At 42.1% G+C, this 19,171-nt stretch overlaps 1 protein-coding gene across 5 annotated transcripts in view; it reads left to right on the top strand.

Moving 5' to 3' along the window:
• Positions 1 to 18,735, top strand: part of ELMO1 (engulfment and cell motility 1) — a 390,193-nt gene extending 371,458 nt beyond the window's left edge. For all 5 annotated transcript variants that reach the window (XM_056520469.1, XM_056520472.1, XM_056520471.1 and 2 more), the window contains 4 exons: positions 2,475 to 2,582; positions 11,773 to 11,855; positions 15,278 to 15,355; positions 16,706 to 18,735. In XM_056520469.1, coding sequence (XP_056376444.1) covers positions 2,475 to 2,582; positions 11,773 to 11,855; positions 15,278 to 15,355; positions 16,706 to 16,906 — 470 coding nt within the window. In that variant the 3' untranslated portion in view covers positions 16,907 to 18,735. The remainder of the gene's footprint in view (positions 1 to 2,474; positions 2,583 to 11,772; positions 11,856 to 15,277; positions 15,356 to 16,705) is intronic.
• The last annotated feature ends 436 nt before the right edge of the window (positions 18,736 to 19,171 follow it).

A 19,171-nucleotide genomic window follows, 5' to 3' on the forward strand; every position in this document is an offset into this window, starting at 1 on the left:
CCCTTTAAAAGCAACCCTCTGTCTGGAAAAACAAGTGCTATTGGGTCTACTGTTATAAGTGCAAAAAAAAAGGAAGGGACCGGTCTAATGGTTTGCACTTACCCAGCATAAGGTAATAGCAAACTTTATGTTCAGACATTACACATTTATTGATTTATAGATTCAGATACTTGTATTCTGGAAGATTACTCTACACAGGGAGACAGAAAGATAACACATTGAAACAAATGGCTTTGTGAATAATTCACATTTGAATTAGAGTAAACACAGTGTTGTGAATTACAGCGTGGAAATGCTTGCTTTTGGCTCTATAATTAATATAGCATAATTTATGGTTTACATTGCCAAAATATAATTTTATTGTGATTTTCAATCTTTCTAGCCTGGCTAGGCCCCTTCCATTTATACAGTATATGCCAATCTTTGTTACAGCATTAAAATGTGTCTAAATAATAAAATACTAAATAATAAAGCTTTTGCATCCCATACACCCAAAATATGTATGACTTCTCAGCAGATCATTTTTGGCTTAGTTTTTCTTTAAAAGCTTTAATATTATTCGTAATATAAAATGACCTCACTTGAAATTTGTTAGCGCAAAGTGCTTGCAGATGTAATTAAAGTTTTAATGGAAAATAAACATTGCCCTGTTATAAAAGATATATCTATATCATCTATATCTATATCATCCTGTGCAGGCTTACTTACTATCTGGACTGTGTCCATCTATTCACTTCCCATAAATCAGATGTAAAAATGTGGGTCTGTTCCAGCCCAGATTTCATTATCTATTTCACTTCAGTTTCTAAATCATTCAGGACTCATATCAGGAGCATGGGTGAGGTTCTCATCAGATGTTTCCTAGACCTTGGTGTCTCCTTGATCAGATATTGCCACAGAGCTTCTCCACAAATCTCAACCTTTTTGTTGTTTTGTTTGATTTGCTCCTTTTGTTCTGACAAACAGTGTGACGATGATTACTCTTCCCACACAGCTCAGCTTGTGTACATCTCTCTAATAAAATAACCAGAATGAAGTGAGGAAAGGTCCTGGTGTCTTTGAAGACATCATCTTCCATTGTGTTTGCATTTGTAATGCAGTCTTATCCTACATCACAGCTTTGACTGACTGAAGGCTTTATTCGCTGTATATGCTTGTGTACATAGTAAATTCATACAAATCCTAAATACCTTGGTAAGCTGATATAGTATTATCAAAGAGCAAGTGTCAATCAATTTCTAGCTGTACACTCAGCAGTTGGTTATTCCTTGATCAACAGGCATTATAGGCAATAAAAACACTTGTAGCGTAATTTGGCTGAGATCTAGTAAATATAGAGCTTACACATACAATATGGAAACGTCATCTACAATCTGTTTTGTCAAGGGCGTCGTGAAAGTAAACATGCCACATCCTTTGTCATATCAGGAGATAAAGCTGACTATGCACATACTATAACTATAGCTGATAGTAACAGCTATTTCTCCCGATCCCTCCATATGCTTGATTTGGCCAAATATGTTTGTTATCTCAATGGGGAATGGGAATAGAGCACTATCAGACACCTGGCAGTGGCTTGCCTCTCTGAGAATAAATGTAGAATGCAATTAAACTACAACATGCCGAATCCTTCACTTCCTCAACGTCTGACATCACAGTGGAAGTTGGGAGGCCACCATACATATTAGATAGTCAGCTAGTCCTGCCAAAATACACACATATCTAATGTGTAAGGTCACAAACCCTTTTCACCTGTCCTCTCCCTCTACTGATAGCAGCAGTATTTTACCCACCCTCCACCTCTGGCTGTGGAATTATTCCCCATAACACCATTCCGTAGTGGGAGCAAAAGCATAGGAGATGATGTAGGTTGAAGGATGATGCCCAGAACAGGCAGGGACCCTTCTTCTTAAGTTTAAGAAACCCTGCTCTAGGCAAGTTTCTTCCAAGGCCCATTTAAAGGGTTCTTAACTTAAGATTTGATGGCATCCTCTTGACCCTTTATGTACCGTATTTCACTACAGCACACTCTCAACACCATTGCATGAGAAAAATCTACAAGGTTGGCTGGTTTTTAGGGTTAGTCCTGGCTAGATTAGCACCAATAACCAGGCTTTGTTCCATGTCACCATGTCACAAAATTTTATATGCAGCAAATTTGTCCCATGTTTCTGAATAGAAAAACTGTAACTGCTTTTGCAGATATCACCATTAAGAATTAACAAACAAATGTAAATGAGCCACAGACAAATTGCTTACTTGTTTGTTGCACTCTGGGATCACATGTCTAATTTTATACAGAAAAGTTGCCGATGAAAGGGTTGATACCTGTAATGAAGTGATCTTTCATTGTATTTGTAACAGTTTACAATAAAAGCTTTCACTTATTTTGTGTGTGTGTGTGTGTGTATGTATATATATTATTATAATTATTATTACCCAGCTCTATTAATTTGGCAATGTCTATTCTGCAGATAAATTTTGGTATTGTCGACTGTCACCCAATCATAAAGTATTACACTATGGAGACTTAGAAGAGAGTCCTCAAGGAGAGGTTCCTCATGACAATTTGCAGGACAAATGTGAGTAACCTAATTTAATTCTTAAAAAACCTATGACTGATTATACCATGTTGTGGTGTGTGTGTGTGGGGGGGGGGGGGCAGGTGGGCTTGTTTATATATCGGTTGTATTTTTTTTTTTTTTTTCTTTTTTTGTTGTTGTGCCTGCCATGCTTGATGGACGTTTGGAATATTTCAGCTATACTCGTTATGCATCCAGCTCTACTAAAAGTGCCAGTGTAGTTTAGACCTTAGTGCATATTTTAATAGGACACTTGTGCAGTGCACAGGGTGCCCTAACACTGATGTGAGTAACATTTAATTTCCCAATCGTTATCTTTTTTTCATGTCTAGAACATCGGTTACAGAACATTATGGGTTCATCACCTAATTCTTACCATGTTTTCTCACTACTAAAATTACAATATACACTGATCGGCCATAACATTTAAATAGCAGTGAATACCATTGATTATGTTGTTATAATAGAACCTGTCAAGGGAAGGAATATATTAGGCAGCAAGTGAACAGTTGCCAGTTCTTAAAGTGGATGTGTTGTAAGCAGAAAAAATGGGCAGGTGTAAGGACCTAAGCAACTTACCTGGGTTAAAGCATCTCAAAAATGCAGGTCTTGTTTGGTATTTCTAGTATCCTGTGACTAGTAGCTACCAAATTGGCCCATGGAGCAGCTAGTGAGACGGCAACAGGGTCATGTCTTCTGAAAGCTCATTGATGCGCATCTGATGCGTGGAAGCCCTTCATATAAACCGACAGGACTTAAATAATCTGCTACTAATGTCTTGTTATCCAGATACCACAGGCCAACTTCAGAGGTCTTGTGGAGTGCATTCCATAATGGGCTACAGTTGTTTTGGTGGTGATGAAGGACTTACACAGTATTAGTCAGGTAGTTTAATATTATGGCTGCTTGGTTTATATTTCTGTAAGTCATCAATGCCTTCTGTAGCTACATGAGCAATACGATGCCGCAAAAGTATACATCTGATTTAACATCACTCTGTGTCCTATTATTCACTTCAATAGGAGTTGAAGCTGCAGTACCCTGGCAACTTTGCCACACAGAGTGGGTGCTGAACAGCTGACTGGCAGGGGCACCCCGCCGATCAACTATTGATGGCCTATCCTGTAGACAGGCCTTAAATAGTTTTTCTTTCCCCTGGAAAACTCCATCAATGTCTTATTGGTGATGGTATGACCTTGACATCCCTACCAATCAATCAGTGTTTGTAGGTTTTTCCAAAACAAATAAAGCACAAGGGTACAATCTTGTGACAGTCAGCAAATAGAACAGACCAGGAAAACCTGGAAAACAAGCATATAAATCATACATTGTTCACCTGAACCACAGGAGAAAATATAGACAAACAGAATTTACTCACAGCGCATCTTAACACTAAGACAAATGGCCAGAAAAAAACTATAAAACAGGAGTAGAAAACTAATTCAAAGATAGAAAATTAATCCAAGACTTAAGAACAGAGAACATACACAAAAAAGACGAAACAAACAGATGGAAACGCACTACATTAAACAAACTCGCCAGGGAAAACAAAACAAAAAGGGAAAAACCAGGAAAGGGGAAGGGAAAACGGCTCAAGAAGGTTGCCTATCAGTAAAGCGATCCCACAGATCCCAGACAGATAAGAATAGCGGGACAGTATTGTTCAGAGAAGCAGTCAGAGACTCAAGGCATCGGATCTCACAGACACGAGCCAGTAAATAATTCTCCGAAGGAGGGAGTGGCTGCTTCCAGTACTTAGCAGTTAACTTTTTAGCAGCCAAAACATTATGCAGAAAATGTTTAAACAGCTTCTTGGACAAGGCTCTGTAGGAGAAGTGTAGAAGATAAATCAAGGGGAACACCCATCCCCAAAACTGAGCAAATTAAACGGGCCACCATCCTCCGAAAACCCACTCAGTGGCGGACAGGACCAGAAGATATGAAACTCAATCGTGGACCCAATCCCCATCCCACAATGCCAGTACTGTGGAGAAATGGAAGGGTTCAGCTGATTCAGGAGTATGATACCAGCCCATGATCATTTTAAATTGGGTTTCCCTATATGCCGTACAAATCGAGGCCTTAGAAGCCCTCTCCCAGATTTCCTAGAAGTAGACTGAGGAGAAAAGGAAAGTAAGACCGGACTATGGTCCGACCAGGAAATCGGTTCCAAAGACGCTCAGTGAGCATGCGCACCATCGGGAGATTCCCAAATAAATAGTCAATACGCGTATGCAACCAATGAGGGTTGGAGTAAGAAGAAAAAGACTGGTCCGTTGGGTGGTTTATACACCAGAGGTCATATAAAGAAGAGGAACAAATGATGCGCTGAAATATTGACGTCAAACGCAGGGGAGGGGAGCCCCCAGGGAGTGCCGGTCCTTGAAAGGCGAAAAAATCAAATTAAAATCACCACCTAAAAGCCACGCAGATGAAGGATACTTGTGGAGCTTGACTAGAACCCTGCATAGGAAAGGGATTTGGGAAGACTTCAAGGCATAAATATTACATAAAAGCAAAGCCCCCCCCCCCCCAGAGAACCCTCAACAATAACAAAGCGCCCCCCCCCCCCCAGGGTCAATGAAGAAAGAGGCAACCTGAACAGAGCAGGACCTAGAAATTAGAATAGCCTTCCTATCTGAGGTGGCCGAAAAAATTTAGGGATAGGGAGGGAGTTGAGACCCTTCACATTCAAAGAGACACACTTAGCCATAATGGATACTAGGGAGAGAACAACAGCAATAAACAGGAGCACTCGCCAAGGCCAAGAAGAACATACCAGCAGGGAGGTTGTCCACGGCAGAGTCCAAGAGGAGGAGATTTGATCCCATTGAGCCTAGAAAAGGGAAGGGAAAAGAGAACAAGCAAGGGGCGGGGAATCAAAAAGCATAGTAACATTGTTCATAAGGTTGAAAAAAGACCAGAGTCCATCAAGTTCAACCTATAACCCTAATGAGTCCCTACTGAGTGGAGTTGATCCAAAGGAAGGCAAAAAACCCTCATTCTAGAGGTAGAAATTCCTTCCCGACTCCAAATATATCAGTCAGAATAAATCCCTGGATCAATGTTCTGTCCCTATAAATCTAGTATATACCGTATTTATCGGGGTATACCATGCACTGGCCTACAACACGCACCCTCATTTTACCAAGGATATTTGGGTAAAAAAAGTTTTTTACCCAAATATCCATGGTAAAATGAGGGTGCGTGTGTGCGCGTGTATACCCCGATATACCCCCAGGAAAGGCAGGGGGAGAGAGGCCGTCACTGCCCGCTTCTCTCCCCCTGCCTTTCCTGGGGTCTAGAGCCCTGCTGTCGGCCCTTCTCACCCCCTGGCTATCGGCGCCACTGCCCGTTCTGTCCCCCTGACTATTGGTGCCTGCACCGATAGCCAGGGGGAGAGAAGCGGCGCCGACAGCCAGGGGGAGAGAAGGGGCAGCGGCACCCATTGCCGGCGCCGCTGCCCCGTTGCCTCCCCCCATCCCCGGTGGCATAATTACCTGACGTTCTGCGCCGCGCCGTTCAGCGCATAGCAACGACGCCGGGTACGCACGCCGGAGGCCTGCAGCAGCGCGGACCCGACTCAGGTAATTATGCCACCGGGGATGGGGAGAGGCAACGGGGCAGCGGCGCCGGCAATGGGTGCCGCTGCCCCTTCTCTCCCCCTGGCTGTCGGCGCCGCTTCTCTCCCCCTGGCTATCGGCGCCGGCAATAGGGCGCCGGCACCGATAGGGGGACAGAACGGGCAGAGACGCCGATAGCCAGGGGGTGAGAAGGGCCGACAGCAGCGCTCTAGACCCCAGGAAAGGCAGGGGGAGAGAAGCGGGCAGCAACGGCCTCTCTCCCCCTGCCTTTCCTGGGGGTGTATCGGCGTATAACACGCACACAGACTTTAGGCTAAAAATTTTAGCCTAAAAAGTGCGTGTTATATGCCGATAAATACGGTACATAACCAGCGATGTTATTATTCTCTATAAATCCATCCAGCTTCTTTTTGAACTCTTTTACAGAGTTCATCATGACCACCTCCTCAGGTAGAGAATTCCACAGTCTTACTGCTCTTACAGTAAAGAACCCCCATTTGTGCTGGTGTAGAAACATTCTTTCCTCAAGACGTAGAGAATGCCCCCTTGTTATAGATACAGTCCTGGGTATAAACATATACATAGTTATTAGGTCTCCCCTAAGCCTTCTTTTCTCTAAACTAAATAACCCTAATTCTGATAATCTTTCTGGGTACTGTAGTCCTCCCATTCCCCGTATTAGCCTGGTAGCCTGTCTTTGAACCCTCTCCAGCTCCACTATATTCTTCTTGTACACTGGTGCCCAGTACTGTACACATTATTCTATGTGTGGTCTGACTAGTGATTTGTATAGCGGTAGAATTATTTCCTTGTCATGGGCATCTATGCCCCTATTGATGCACCCCATGATTTTATGCCTTGGCAGCAGCTGTCCGACACTGTTCACTGCAGCTAAATTTACTGTTAACTAAGACTCCCAAGTCCTTTTCTACATCAGTCGTCCCAAGTGTTCTCCCATTTACCACATAATCCCAGCCCAGATTTTTCTTCCCCATGTGCATTACCTTACATTTATCAGTGTTGAACCTCATATGCCACTTCCCAGCCCAAACCTCCAACCTATCCAGATCTATTTGTAATAGTTCACTGTCCTCTATTGTGTTTACCGCTTTACAGAGTTTAATATCATCTGCAAAGAGGGTCATTAAAGGGGTATTCCGGGCAAAAACATTTTATCCCCTATCCAAAGGATAGTGGATAAGATGTCTGATCGCGGGGGGCCTGCTGCTGAGACCCCCTGCGATCTCCCTGCAGCACCCATCACGTCCCCAGTCCCGGAAACCCGGAGGTTTCCGAAACTTGAGATTCAGCACCTGCATAGAATGCGGGTGCTGCAGGGAGATCGCGGGGGGTCTCAGCAGCGGGCCCCTCGCGATCAGACATCTTATTCTCTATCCTTTGGATAGGGGATAAAATAATTTTGCCCGGAATACCCCTTTAATGAATATATTAAATAGGACATTACCCAAGATGGACCCCACTAGTAACGGTCACCCAATCAGAATAAGTACCATTAATAACAACCCTCTGATTCCTATCACTGAGCCAGTTGCTTACCCACTTACACACATTCTCCCTCAGCCCAATCCCTCTCATTTTATGCACAAAACTTCTATGTGGATCTGTATCAAATGCTTTGGAAAAATCCAGATATACGACATCCAGCGATTGCCCCTGGTTCAGTCTGGAGCTCACCTCCTCATAAAAGCTGATCAGGTTAGTTTGACAGGACCGATCCCTCATAAAGCCATGCTGATATGGAGTCATACATCTATTTTTATCAAAATACTCCAAAATAGCAACTCTTAGAAAACCTTCAAACAATTTACATACAACGGAGGTTAAACTAACAGGTCTATAATTCCCAGGGTCACTTTTTGACCCCTTTTTAAATATTGGCAAAACATTTGCCATGGGCCAGTCCTGGGGAACAGTCCCTGTCACTGTAGAGTCCCTGAATATTAAAAATAGGGGTCTGTCTATTACATTACTTAATTCATTTAGAACACGGGGGTGAATGCCATCTGGACAGAAAGACCAAAAAAACTAGACAACACAGGTACAGAAAAACAAGAAAAAATTAACACCAGTGGCCTAGGGGTCACCGAGAGGGCAAGTGTCAGAACAGGCAGCCCATGGGCAAACCAAAACCACAAACGCAAAGGAGACATAGCCCCATAGGGGAAGTGAGAGCACAAAGAATAAGACAACAACAGTAGCAAGCCATTCCTTCCCCCACACGGCCATAATCAAGTAGTAATAACTAGGAACTGGTGATACTGAACTGTGACAAAATTACAAAGAGGATCAATATGCAAAAGACATCAGCAATCAACCTGCAATAATAAATGAAACACCAATCAGGCCCACGGAGTATCAGGGTGGATGGTCACAGGCAGCAGGAGAAGCCGGGGAAGCAGATTGCTGACGATATCCAGACCGCCGCTTACGAACAGGTTGCCAGACCGATGGAAGGGGTGGAGGTGCAAGTGTCCAATCTGCTAGGTCAGGAACAGGTATCTCCAGTGCAGAGTAGAAGGGTTGGAGGTCAGCCAGAGAGTGCAGAATCGCAGAACGTCCATCTTTAAGGGCCACCAGGGCAAAAGGAAAGTTCCACCTATAGGTAGCCTGATAATTCCTCATTACAGTGAGAAGAGGACGCAATAAGCGCCGCTTGCATAAGGTAATCCAGGACAAGTCCAGGAATATCTGCAGAGGGGCACCATCAACATCCCGTGGGGAAGCAGAGGAGGACTTGGGCCGCTTGATTTTATGAGACGAGGGGGCACAAAGAATAAGGTTAAAGAGAGCCTCCAGAGTAACATGCAAGTCCTCATCCTGGCTCGCCTCAGGCAAGCTGTGTACCCTAATGTTATTACGCCTGCCCCGGTTGTCTAAGTCTTCCATATGGTTCTGAAGGTCGTTGAACAGCTCAGCCTGCGAGGCCACGGTAGAATGTAGCTGGGTGATGTAAGCCCTCTTGGAATCATGGTCCCCCTCCAGTGTCTTCACACGGTCAGAGACATGTTGGAGGTCATTTTGAAGTGCAGAAATGTCAGCCCTGCATGTCTCCTTAATCTCGCTAATCAGTGACCTAAAGTCCTCCTTACTGGGTATTTGAGAAAGCAACTGGCTCCATTTCAGGGGTGCAGGGGAAGGGCCCGGCCCACAAGAGCGGTCCAAGTTCATTTCGGACAGGGTGTCCCAAGAAGAACTCTCCACCCTTGTTATAGCTGGAGCTGAAGGCACAGAGGAGGGTGCACCCCCTGGCGAGAGAAGCGACATCAGCACGCAACTTGCCCCTGACACTTACACGTTGTTGCCCAGGTGGCTGAGGAGGGGCAGAGATGCCATAGTTGGAAATTTCTAGGGTTTTTAGCATTACTTTAAAGAATTGCTGGATAGATACTGCATCTTAATGTTGTTATAGCAGCTCCCGTTTTGAAAATGTTTAACCTTTTAATACGTACAAAAGTCGTAGTTATTTAGTTCAGTCCTCCCTTTTCTGACTTGATTACCTGAATTAATACAATTGTTATGTTTTATTCAGCTCTTAGGTTATAGAACTGGCAAAAATCCTTTTCTTAACATAATTTTCCACAATTGTGTGAGCAAATATTACATTGTGTAGTATATTAAGAAACACTGATAAAATGAAAATGTAGATGCAGCTAGAGCATGCTGGCTTTCGCTGTTCTTTATCTTATGCAGGATGCATTATTTATTTTTATTAAAATATCTTGTAAAAAGACTTACTGTACTGTATAATATATTTTTATTATTCTGCGTATAATCTTTCTCCAGTTAAAACATGTCGGGGCTTATGAGGATAAAAATAAAAGATTTCAATGGATTTCCAGCCTAATGTAATTACTGCTGGGAGCTTGGCATCTGCTGTAAACATAAATGCAGGTCCTTGTGCATGTAAAATTAATCTGACTGTTTTTGGTGATTGAAACTATAGTACATTGCATCTCAAATCTCAAAATAAAAAAAATTTGAAAAATATAGAATATTGCGTTATATCCCCTACGGCCATACAAATCATTGTCATTGTTCCTTAGGATTAATGGTTGTGAAAGAAGCTTATCAGCAATTAGTTCACAATAACAAATAATATAAGGCTTTCTAGACCTCCTGCCATCTACATGGTTACATAGTGTATTTTGCATTTACTCCCATAAACTGTATAAAGTGTCATTAGGACAGCGATCACAAGTCACCGGGTTGGTTCATGCGCTGTCTTTAAGGTCATGAATTTCTGTTCTTTTGCCTTGTTCATGGTGCTTGTTCGTATATTTTAAAGTGCTAAAAATATCTATGACTGTGGATGTTTGGTTCATCGTTGATATCTTTGTTGGAATGTATAGCCATAGAGAAGGTAAACTAGGAAACAAGGGTGCATCCTGAGTTGCTGCATTTCATGCTGCTGCATGCAGCGTGACATCACGGCCCACCCCCTTAATGCAAGAATAGGGCAGGGGCATGACAACCGCCACGCCCCCTCCCATAGACTCATATTGAGGGGGTGGGCTGTGACGTCATGAGGGGCGGAGCCATGACATAACGATGCTCCGGCCCCTGTATTGCCCCCGAACTCGCTCTGTGCAATATTGACAGCAGGGTACCGCAGCGGCGATCCCAGGGGGTCCCCAGCAGCGGGACTGCGGCGATCTGACATCTTATCCCCTATCCTTTGGATAGGGGATAGGATGTCTAGGGGCGGAGTACCCCTATAATACTAATATTACTCTTCATAAAAGGGGGTCTCCTATTTGGGAACACGCCTGTAAGCTAAAAGAGACTCAATGAGAGCAACTCCCTTGTGGTAAATGTGAGATGTCTGTCATCTGAATGGCTGCCATGCAGTACTACATTTTCCTCTGCAGAGGATGCTGATGGAAAAAATGTCCAGCTAGCCGCCGCTTACCCGGCAGAATCATCTGTTTGTGATGAGCGTACCAACAATGATCAGCTTATCACCATTTTATGTGTATGTTCTAGGATGAGATTACTCCTTTAGAATGAATGTTAATTTACACCCATTTATAGTATGAAATGCAATGTAACTTTTTTTTAAATCAGAAAGTTTGCGTAAAATCCTTTTGCTGACCTTACTACAAATGTAGGCTATACAATTATGTCCACAGACAGACTTTGATTTCTAACAAGAACGCATTAGTCAGTGTTCCATGGTAACATTTCAAGCTGTGTAAATGATTCCCTATGGTACTTTCCCTAGAAGGTACAGTATAGGCCACACTAGGCTGACTCTGTAAAATAAAACCTAGGCACTTTGATGATATTTTCATTCTTCTAAACCTCTGTTCAGCGTAAAGTGTGTGTATAGAAGATAATTGAAAATATAAGGCTTTATTATAAGTCACAGCCTGTATTGTAGTCCACAGCTGTATTCATAATTCTGCGGTTAAAATCTTACATCATCCCCTGCACGTAGCTTACTCTTGTGATTTACAGTAGCATCCCAACAGCTTTATAAAGACCCAGCTAAGCTGCAAGTAATGTTTGTCTAAAGTGATGCCTACCTGTGGCTCTTATATTTTGATAACTTGTATTCTTTATTTTGTTTTATTTTCTATATATAGTGCCTGTAGCAGACATTAAAGCAATATTGACTGGTAAGGACTGTCCTCATATGAAGGAAAAGGGAGCCCTCAAGCAAAATAAGGTGAGATGGCTTAAAAGCATATTAATCTAATATCCGGTAAAGTGCGCCTCTTCTGCCTCCTTCTAGTGATTCATCACAGCTCCTTGTTTCTTCCCAGTGGCACAATTTATGTCACTTTGTTAAGCAAGTCTATAATTAACAGATGACATGTATAGTTGCCTTGAAGCTTTCATAGTCAGATAATTATACTGTGAGACTCTAAAAGTGTCAGGATCCATATTACTAATGGAAAAAGTGATTCTTCATGTATAGCCAATCACTTTGCATATAAAAAATCTAACACATCCAGAATAAAGAAAATAGGTTTAAACTGTAAAAAATCAGGCACATTTACAAGCAGGGCTCTGTGCGCTGAGGACAAGCAGGACTCTGTGCAGTGAGGCTCTGTGATACACTCCCAGCTCACACATCAGAATGATTGACAAGCCAGGAGCCTGCACAGAGCCCTGCTTGTCCTGCCCACACTTCCTGTATTTGGTCTCCTTACAGAGACACAGGCAATAGCTGCAGAAAAAGCATTTTCTCCACCCAAAAATATACACTTTTTTTTTTATCAATGTGTATTACAAATATACATATAATAGTATTATCTACATTATATTAAAAGTATTTGCTAACGACAGGTACACTTTAAGGGTCCAATACATTGGCTGATTATCAGACTACTTGAAATATTAATTTGTGTTTGTTTCTAATAATAAGCCCGTGAAACAAGACCACCAGTATGCTGACTGATGAAAAAACGCTGAACTTTATGCAGGCCTAAAAATCATCATTAGCTGAAAAAAAATGTATAAGAAAACACATCCTAGATCTGAATGAATGATCTAATCGTATGAAATACTTTCATCTTTACATAGTTGAATGTGCTGACAACAAAATCACTCAAAAATGATCAATGGAAATCAAATTTATCAACCCATGGAGGTCTGGATATGGAGTCACACTCAAAATCAAAGTGGAAAACCACACTAAAGGCTGATCCAACTTTGATGTTATGTCCTTAAAACAAGTCAAAATGAGGCTCAGTAGTGTGTGATGCCTCCACGTGCCCGTATGACCTCCCTACAATGCCTGGGCATGCTCCTGATGAGATGGCGGATGGTCTCCTGAGGGATGTCCTCCCAGACCTGGACTAAAGCATCCACCAACTCCTGGACAGTCTGTGGTGCAACGTGACATTGGTGGATGGAGCAAGACATGATGTCCCAGATGTGCTCAATCGGATTCAGGTCGGGGGAACAGGCGCACCAGTCCATAGTATCAATGCCTTTCTCTTGCAAGAACTGCTGACACTCCAGCCACATGAGGTCTAGCATTGTCTTGCATTAGGAGGAATCCAGAGCCAACCGCACCAGCATATGGTCTCACAAGGGGTCTGAGGATCACATCTCGGTACCTAATGGCAGTCAGGCTACCTCTGGCAAACACATGGAGGGCAGTGCGGTACCGCAAAGAAATGCATCCCCACACCATTACTGACCCACCGCCAAACCGGTCATGCTGGAGGATGTTGCAGGCAGCAGAACGTACTCCATGGCATCTCCAGACTCTGTCAGGTCTGTCACATGTGCTCAGTGTGAACCTGCTTTCATCTGTGAAGAGCATAGGGCGCCAGTGGCAAATTTGGCATTTGCCAGAGAGCACCAAGATTGGCAAATGTCCTATATGGTGTTGGGCTGTAAGCACAACCCCCAACTGTAGACGTCAGGCCCTCATATCACCCTCATGGAGTCTGTTTCTGACCATTTGAGTGGACACATGAACATTTTTGGCCTGCAGGAAGTCATTTTGCAGGGCTCTGGCAATGCTCCTCCTTGCACAAAGGTGGAGGTAGCGGTCCTGCTGCTGGGTTGTTGCCCTCATACGGCCTCCTCCACATCACCTGATGTACTGGCCTATCTCCTGGTAGCACCTCCATGCTCTGGACACTATGCTGATAGACACAGCACACCTTCTTGCCACAGCTCGCATTGATGTGCCATCCTGGATGAGCTGCACTACCTGAGCCACTTGTGTGGGTTGTAGACTCAGTCTCATGCTACCACTAGAGTGAAAGCACCGCCAGCATTCAAAAATGACCAAAACATCAGCAAGGAAGCATAGGAATTGAGAAGTGGTCTGTGGTCACCACCTGCAGAACCACTCCTTTATTGGGGGTGTCTTGCTAATTGCCTATAATTTCCACTTGTTGTCTGTTCCATTTGCACAACAGCATGTGACTGGACAGTGTGATTTCACAGAAGTGTAATTGACTTGGAGTTACATTGTGTTGTTTAAGTGTTCCCTTTATTTTTTTTGAGCAGTGTATATAGCCCCCATAAACAGCCCTTGAAAATTCAGCTGAGAACTGCAAAATACTACATAAAACCAGGATCCCCTGCTCTTGTTTTCTGTGTGAGCTGCAGGGAGGGGCTGCCTTGACATAGTTGAGCAGGTCACATGGTAAGAGAAGCAGTGAATATAGATGAGGGAGGTGTGTGCGCCTCAGCCAGTCAGGGACAATGACACACTGCACATTGAAGTGCTCGGCTACTCTCTGAGCTTAGGAGAAGGGAGTGTGATGTTACAAAGTGATGTGTTGGGCCCAAAATGGCCACCAAACCCAGCAAACCGGTGTCAGACAGTCCTCATGTGTGATAAGAACTACTGGACTTGCTGTCTGGAGGAAAAGCTGTGAGAAACAGGGTATGTGCTTAACTAGTATTATACTTTTTACTTGTGTATTTTTGTATTTCCTTTCTGTCTGTCCACAGTGCTCGCTGCTGACACCTCAGTCCATTTTAGGAACTGTCCAAAGTAGGAGCAAATCCTCAAAGCAAATCTCTACTGCTCCGGACAGTTCAGAAAATGGACAGAGGCGGCAGAAGAGAGCACTTTGGTCAGACATGAAGGAAATTCAAAAAGAAAAGAACTTCCTGTGGAGCACACAGCAGCTAAGTACTGGAAGGGTTAAGATTTTTAAATAGAATTATTTACAAATCTGTTTAACTTTTTGACACCAGTTGATTATACATTTTTTTTCCAGGGGAGTACCCCTTTTAATTGTTGTCAGAAAAAAGAACAGTTAATGAGATGAATGCGGATTGCTAGTATTTAAATAAAAACTGTTCTGGAATAGCTGTCATAGCCCTGCCTTCAGCTAAGGTTCTGGCTCTAACTTTAATAGTCTGGTGACTGATGCATCAGGAAATGCCTTTCTCTTCTGTAAAGTGTATATGCATCTTTGAATTTTAATAAAGTTTTGTTTTTGATTTAACTAGAGATGATTTGGCATGGCTAATAAACAGACCAATAGGACGAGCAAATACAAGTGACCTACTGTACTCACCCTAATATCAGACATGTCTGAACCTTTAAAGATTTATTTTTACATATACTTTATTATACTGTAATACTATACTGTATTATTTTTCATATAGGAGTTGCTTGAGTTGGCATTTTCCGTAATGTATGATTCCAACTGCCAGTTAAATTTCATTGCTCCTGATAAACATGAGGTAAGTGAAAAACAAAATAGCTAAATTACCAACTTGTTATTTCAGTAGGTGTATTAAAGGACAATCCCCATGCCAATAAGTTCAGAAAAACGTATCCCTTATCCGCAGATCGCAGGGGGTCCGAGCAGTGTGGTCCCCCGCGATCGTCTGTACGGAGCCCCAGCTTTCCCACAGAATGGTGCTTCACGACCCCCGCTCCCTCCATATAACTCCCATTGAGATATATGGAGTGGGGCGTGGTGGCTCCCGCTTTGGGTGGGGGGCGTGACGCACCACTCTGAGAGAGAGCCGGGCTCCATACAGACGATCAGGGGGACCACAGAGCTCAGACCCCCCGCTATCTGCGGATAGGGGATACGTTTTTCTGTACTTATTGGCATGGGACTTGTCCTTTAAAGTTATCTTTTAACTTTTATTGACCCTATATAAATAGACATAATATTTTTGTACATTTTGGAGCGATTGAACTTGTGTGCTTTCAGTGGCTGCAACCATATACATTTCTTTTTCAGTTTTTTTGCCAAGAGGTTATATAATTTATTCACTACCCTTCACTATCGGTTAAGTGTTTTACCACAGTCCCTTGTGACTACACTGCTTCAGTGCATGACCCCTTATTCAAGGCTTTTCCATAATGCATCTCCCTCAGGGGCTCAGCTCTAAAATGCTGCCTTCCTTATCTCAGGTACAAAGATAATCAATTCCATTGTTACATTTCCAAAGGAAAATCAGCCGATCTTAAGATTTAGCGCACGTCTTGGAGCAGGTGACACTGAGGGCTGATTTTAGCAGCTGAAATATTGTGCTGGCAATAAAGTCGTATTATTGCATGAAAATGTACATTTACGCAAGCTCAAAAGATTGAAACCCACACTTACTAGAGGTCATACTTAGGGCCAAATGATGTTAACAGGATAGTTTGACATGCCCTTCCCTAGCTCTGAAGTAATAGATAATGCAACATTTTAGTTAGACAGTTTTTAGCCAAAGCATAAAATTGAGCCAAATGCCAGTAGGCAAGAATCTTTTCACAACAAAATTGCAATCATATTAGTGTTCACTTGAAGACATAAACTGATTAAAATAAAAGAACTTTACTTTGTGCATTAGGTATGTGTGTGAGTTTCGGAACTTTATAGCTGGACAGGGTTCTAGAAAAGAAAGAGAGCAGAATCATATCAATTAGAGCCGTGACCTCCAACTGGTGGCTTGCAACTCCCTACTACAGGGCATGCTGGGAGTTTTTGGGACAACTGTAGAATCACTTGTTAATAAGCACTGCATTAAAGAATGGATCACTGAACTGTATGTATTGCCATTACTCATCCTTGATATCTCATTACTCCACAGTATTGTATTTGGACAGATGGACTTAATGCATTACTTGGAAAAGACATGGTCAGTGACCAAACACGGAATGACATGGACACATTGCTTAGCATGGAAATAAAACTCCGCCTCCTAGACCTGGAAAATATACAAATTCCTGATGTACCACCTCCAATTCCAAAGGAACCTAGCAACTACGATTTTGTTTACGACTGCAACTGAGAATAATGGTTTGGGATTGATAATTCAACTGGAATTACTGGAACTGGATACTAATACTAGACATGTTTTACCATTTGTCTAATAGTTTCACTTGAGACATTCCTAATCTTCACTAAAGTCTTTCCAAATATGAGGCCATTTTAGTTGCCCAACATACTTGGCACAGTGTTTGAGTTGACATAGTTTACACTTTATAAAAGGCTAATGGCATGAAAAACCTTGAAACATCATGGCCATATTTCTAATGCTTTAAATGACACATGACTCCACCTCCAGAGCTTGGTGCCCTCAGCTGTATTTTCTGGAGCTATAGAATGAACAGACATTATTGTTGATGCTGCTTCTTGTTCTGATCAGAGAGAGAGGAGGCAATAAAGAAGGCTACTGATGTTCTGTAAACTGCTTACTAGCATTGCATTTTTTTTTTCCCTTTGCTAGCACTTTCACTAGTTAAGTAGATATTTAGTTAGATTACTTTAGAAGTAGTCGGCCAGCTTGACTTTAACAAGTGCAGTTACCATGTCTTAGACAGAAACTCTTTTTCCTTTGGAAAGCTATGACTACAAGTTAAAGATGGGTGAGATAATCTGAGATGTCTGGTATGTATATCATAAATCCCCGACTTGACAGTTGTTTCCGGACAATGCACACTGTAATAACATATCATACAACTAAAATAACATATCATGCAACTAAGATTCAATGCTGTTAAAAGTTATAGACCGGGCGGGGGCTTCAGCTACTGGTCACTATAGTCTTGTAGACTGTAGATGACAATATCCACTTACTAACAGTAGATGGCATTTGCTAATGACCATTCCACTGCCCCATCAATAAGAATTCTGTTTGGCATATGTTATCCGCAGAAGGTTTGTATGGTTTCTAGCTCTGGGTTCTTCTGTGTTTTTTATTGGTGTATAAATAGGTTTGACATCAGGAAAATATCTCGCTGTCTGCTTAATTCTAACTTAAGAAGATTAGCTAACAGTAAAAATGATAGTGAAGATCACTGTGACTGTTTCTAACACCCCTAGCATATCACAGTCAAGATCCTAAAAGGGTCTTAGACTGAATTTACATAAATGTTTTCTGTGCAGAACTGATGATCCATTAGAGAGTCGAGTACAAGTTTTCCACCATGTAAACCCAGCCTTAAAGGCGTTGTCTGTGATTAGAAGAAAACATGTGCTACTCTTGTGGTGCATCTGCTATTGCAGGTGCTAGTGGCAAACAAATTGACTTTAAAGGTTTTAACAAAATCATTTTTTTTTTAAGCATAAAGGTGTATTATTAAATGGTCAATTAAGTGTTCAGTAAAGGAAACCTGCCATTACTTTCATGCTGCCTGAACCACCAGTCATCAGGGTGGTCCCGGCAGCTTCTGTCTGCCCCATTGGCCTTCATTGATTTCTTCCTATGAACAAATGGGGAGAGAGCGATCAGTCAAGACCAGCGAAGTGGAAAGCAGCTGCAGGGGAACACCCAATGACGTGTGGTTCAGGAAGAATGAAAGTTATAACAGGTTCCCTTTAAAACATTCTAGAATCTTCTTTTACATTTATTAATCCCATACAATTTTTTCCCCCTTTGGTTAAACAAAAATGTGGATTAGCTTACTACCTGTATTTTTTTATGCAGGACAGTGTATCAGTGCACAGATGTTTTTTTAGTTGTGTTTAGTGTGAAGATTACAAAGTTAAAGTTTAATGCATTTTACTATTTACCTTTTGGATTTTCTATTTATTTAATATATGCGAAAAATTTCATCCAGTGACATGGAAAGGATGTACATATTTATCTCAATCCATAATAAACTGTATGTGGCTTTTCCTCTGTTTCCACTCTTTTGTGGTGATGCCTTCACTTATCCGGACTGAAAAATGTACTGAACGTAAAGCAGTCAAGTTTTCATCATGTAAAATAGTAACATTTTCCAATCAACCAGTAGAGGAATTATCAACACCATTGCTTCTTCCCACAGTTCAGCTGTACCGTTTTTAACCTTATACCATCTTATACAGTACATAAACACAACCTTTTTATCTATTGCCTGGAAGTGCCTTTTAATGTGACGTATGGTATTATAATACAATTCAGAGGATACATGTAAATAAATCAGAAATTACAAAACTAATCAACAATTCACACAAAATGAGTGAAGGCCCAGCATGCAAGAGCTTACAATCTATGAAGAAATATAGTCAAAACAATAAGAAAATAAATGGTGTTGCTCCACAATGAAAATGTATCATCTTTCAACATGAT

Source organism: Hyla sarda, chromosome 5 (assembly GCF_029499605.1).
Source record: "Hyla sarda isolate aHylSar1 chromosome 5, aHylSar1.hap1, whole genome shotgun sequence".
Taxonomy (NCBI): Eukaryota; Metazoa; Chordata; class Amphibia; order Anura; family Hylidae; genus Hyla; species Hyla sarda.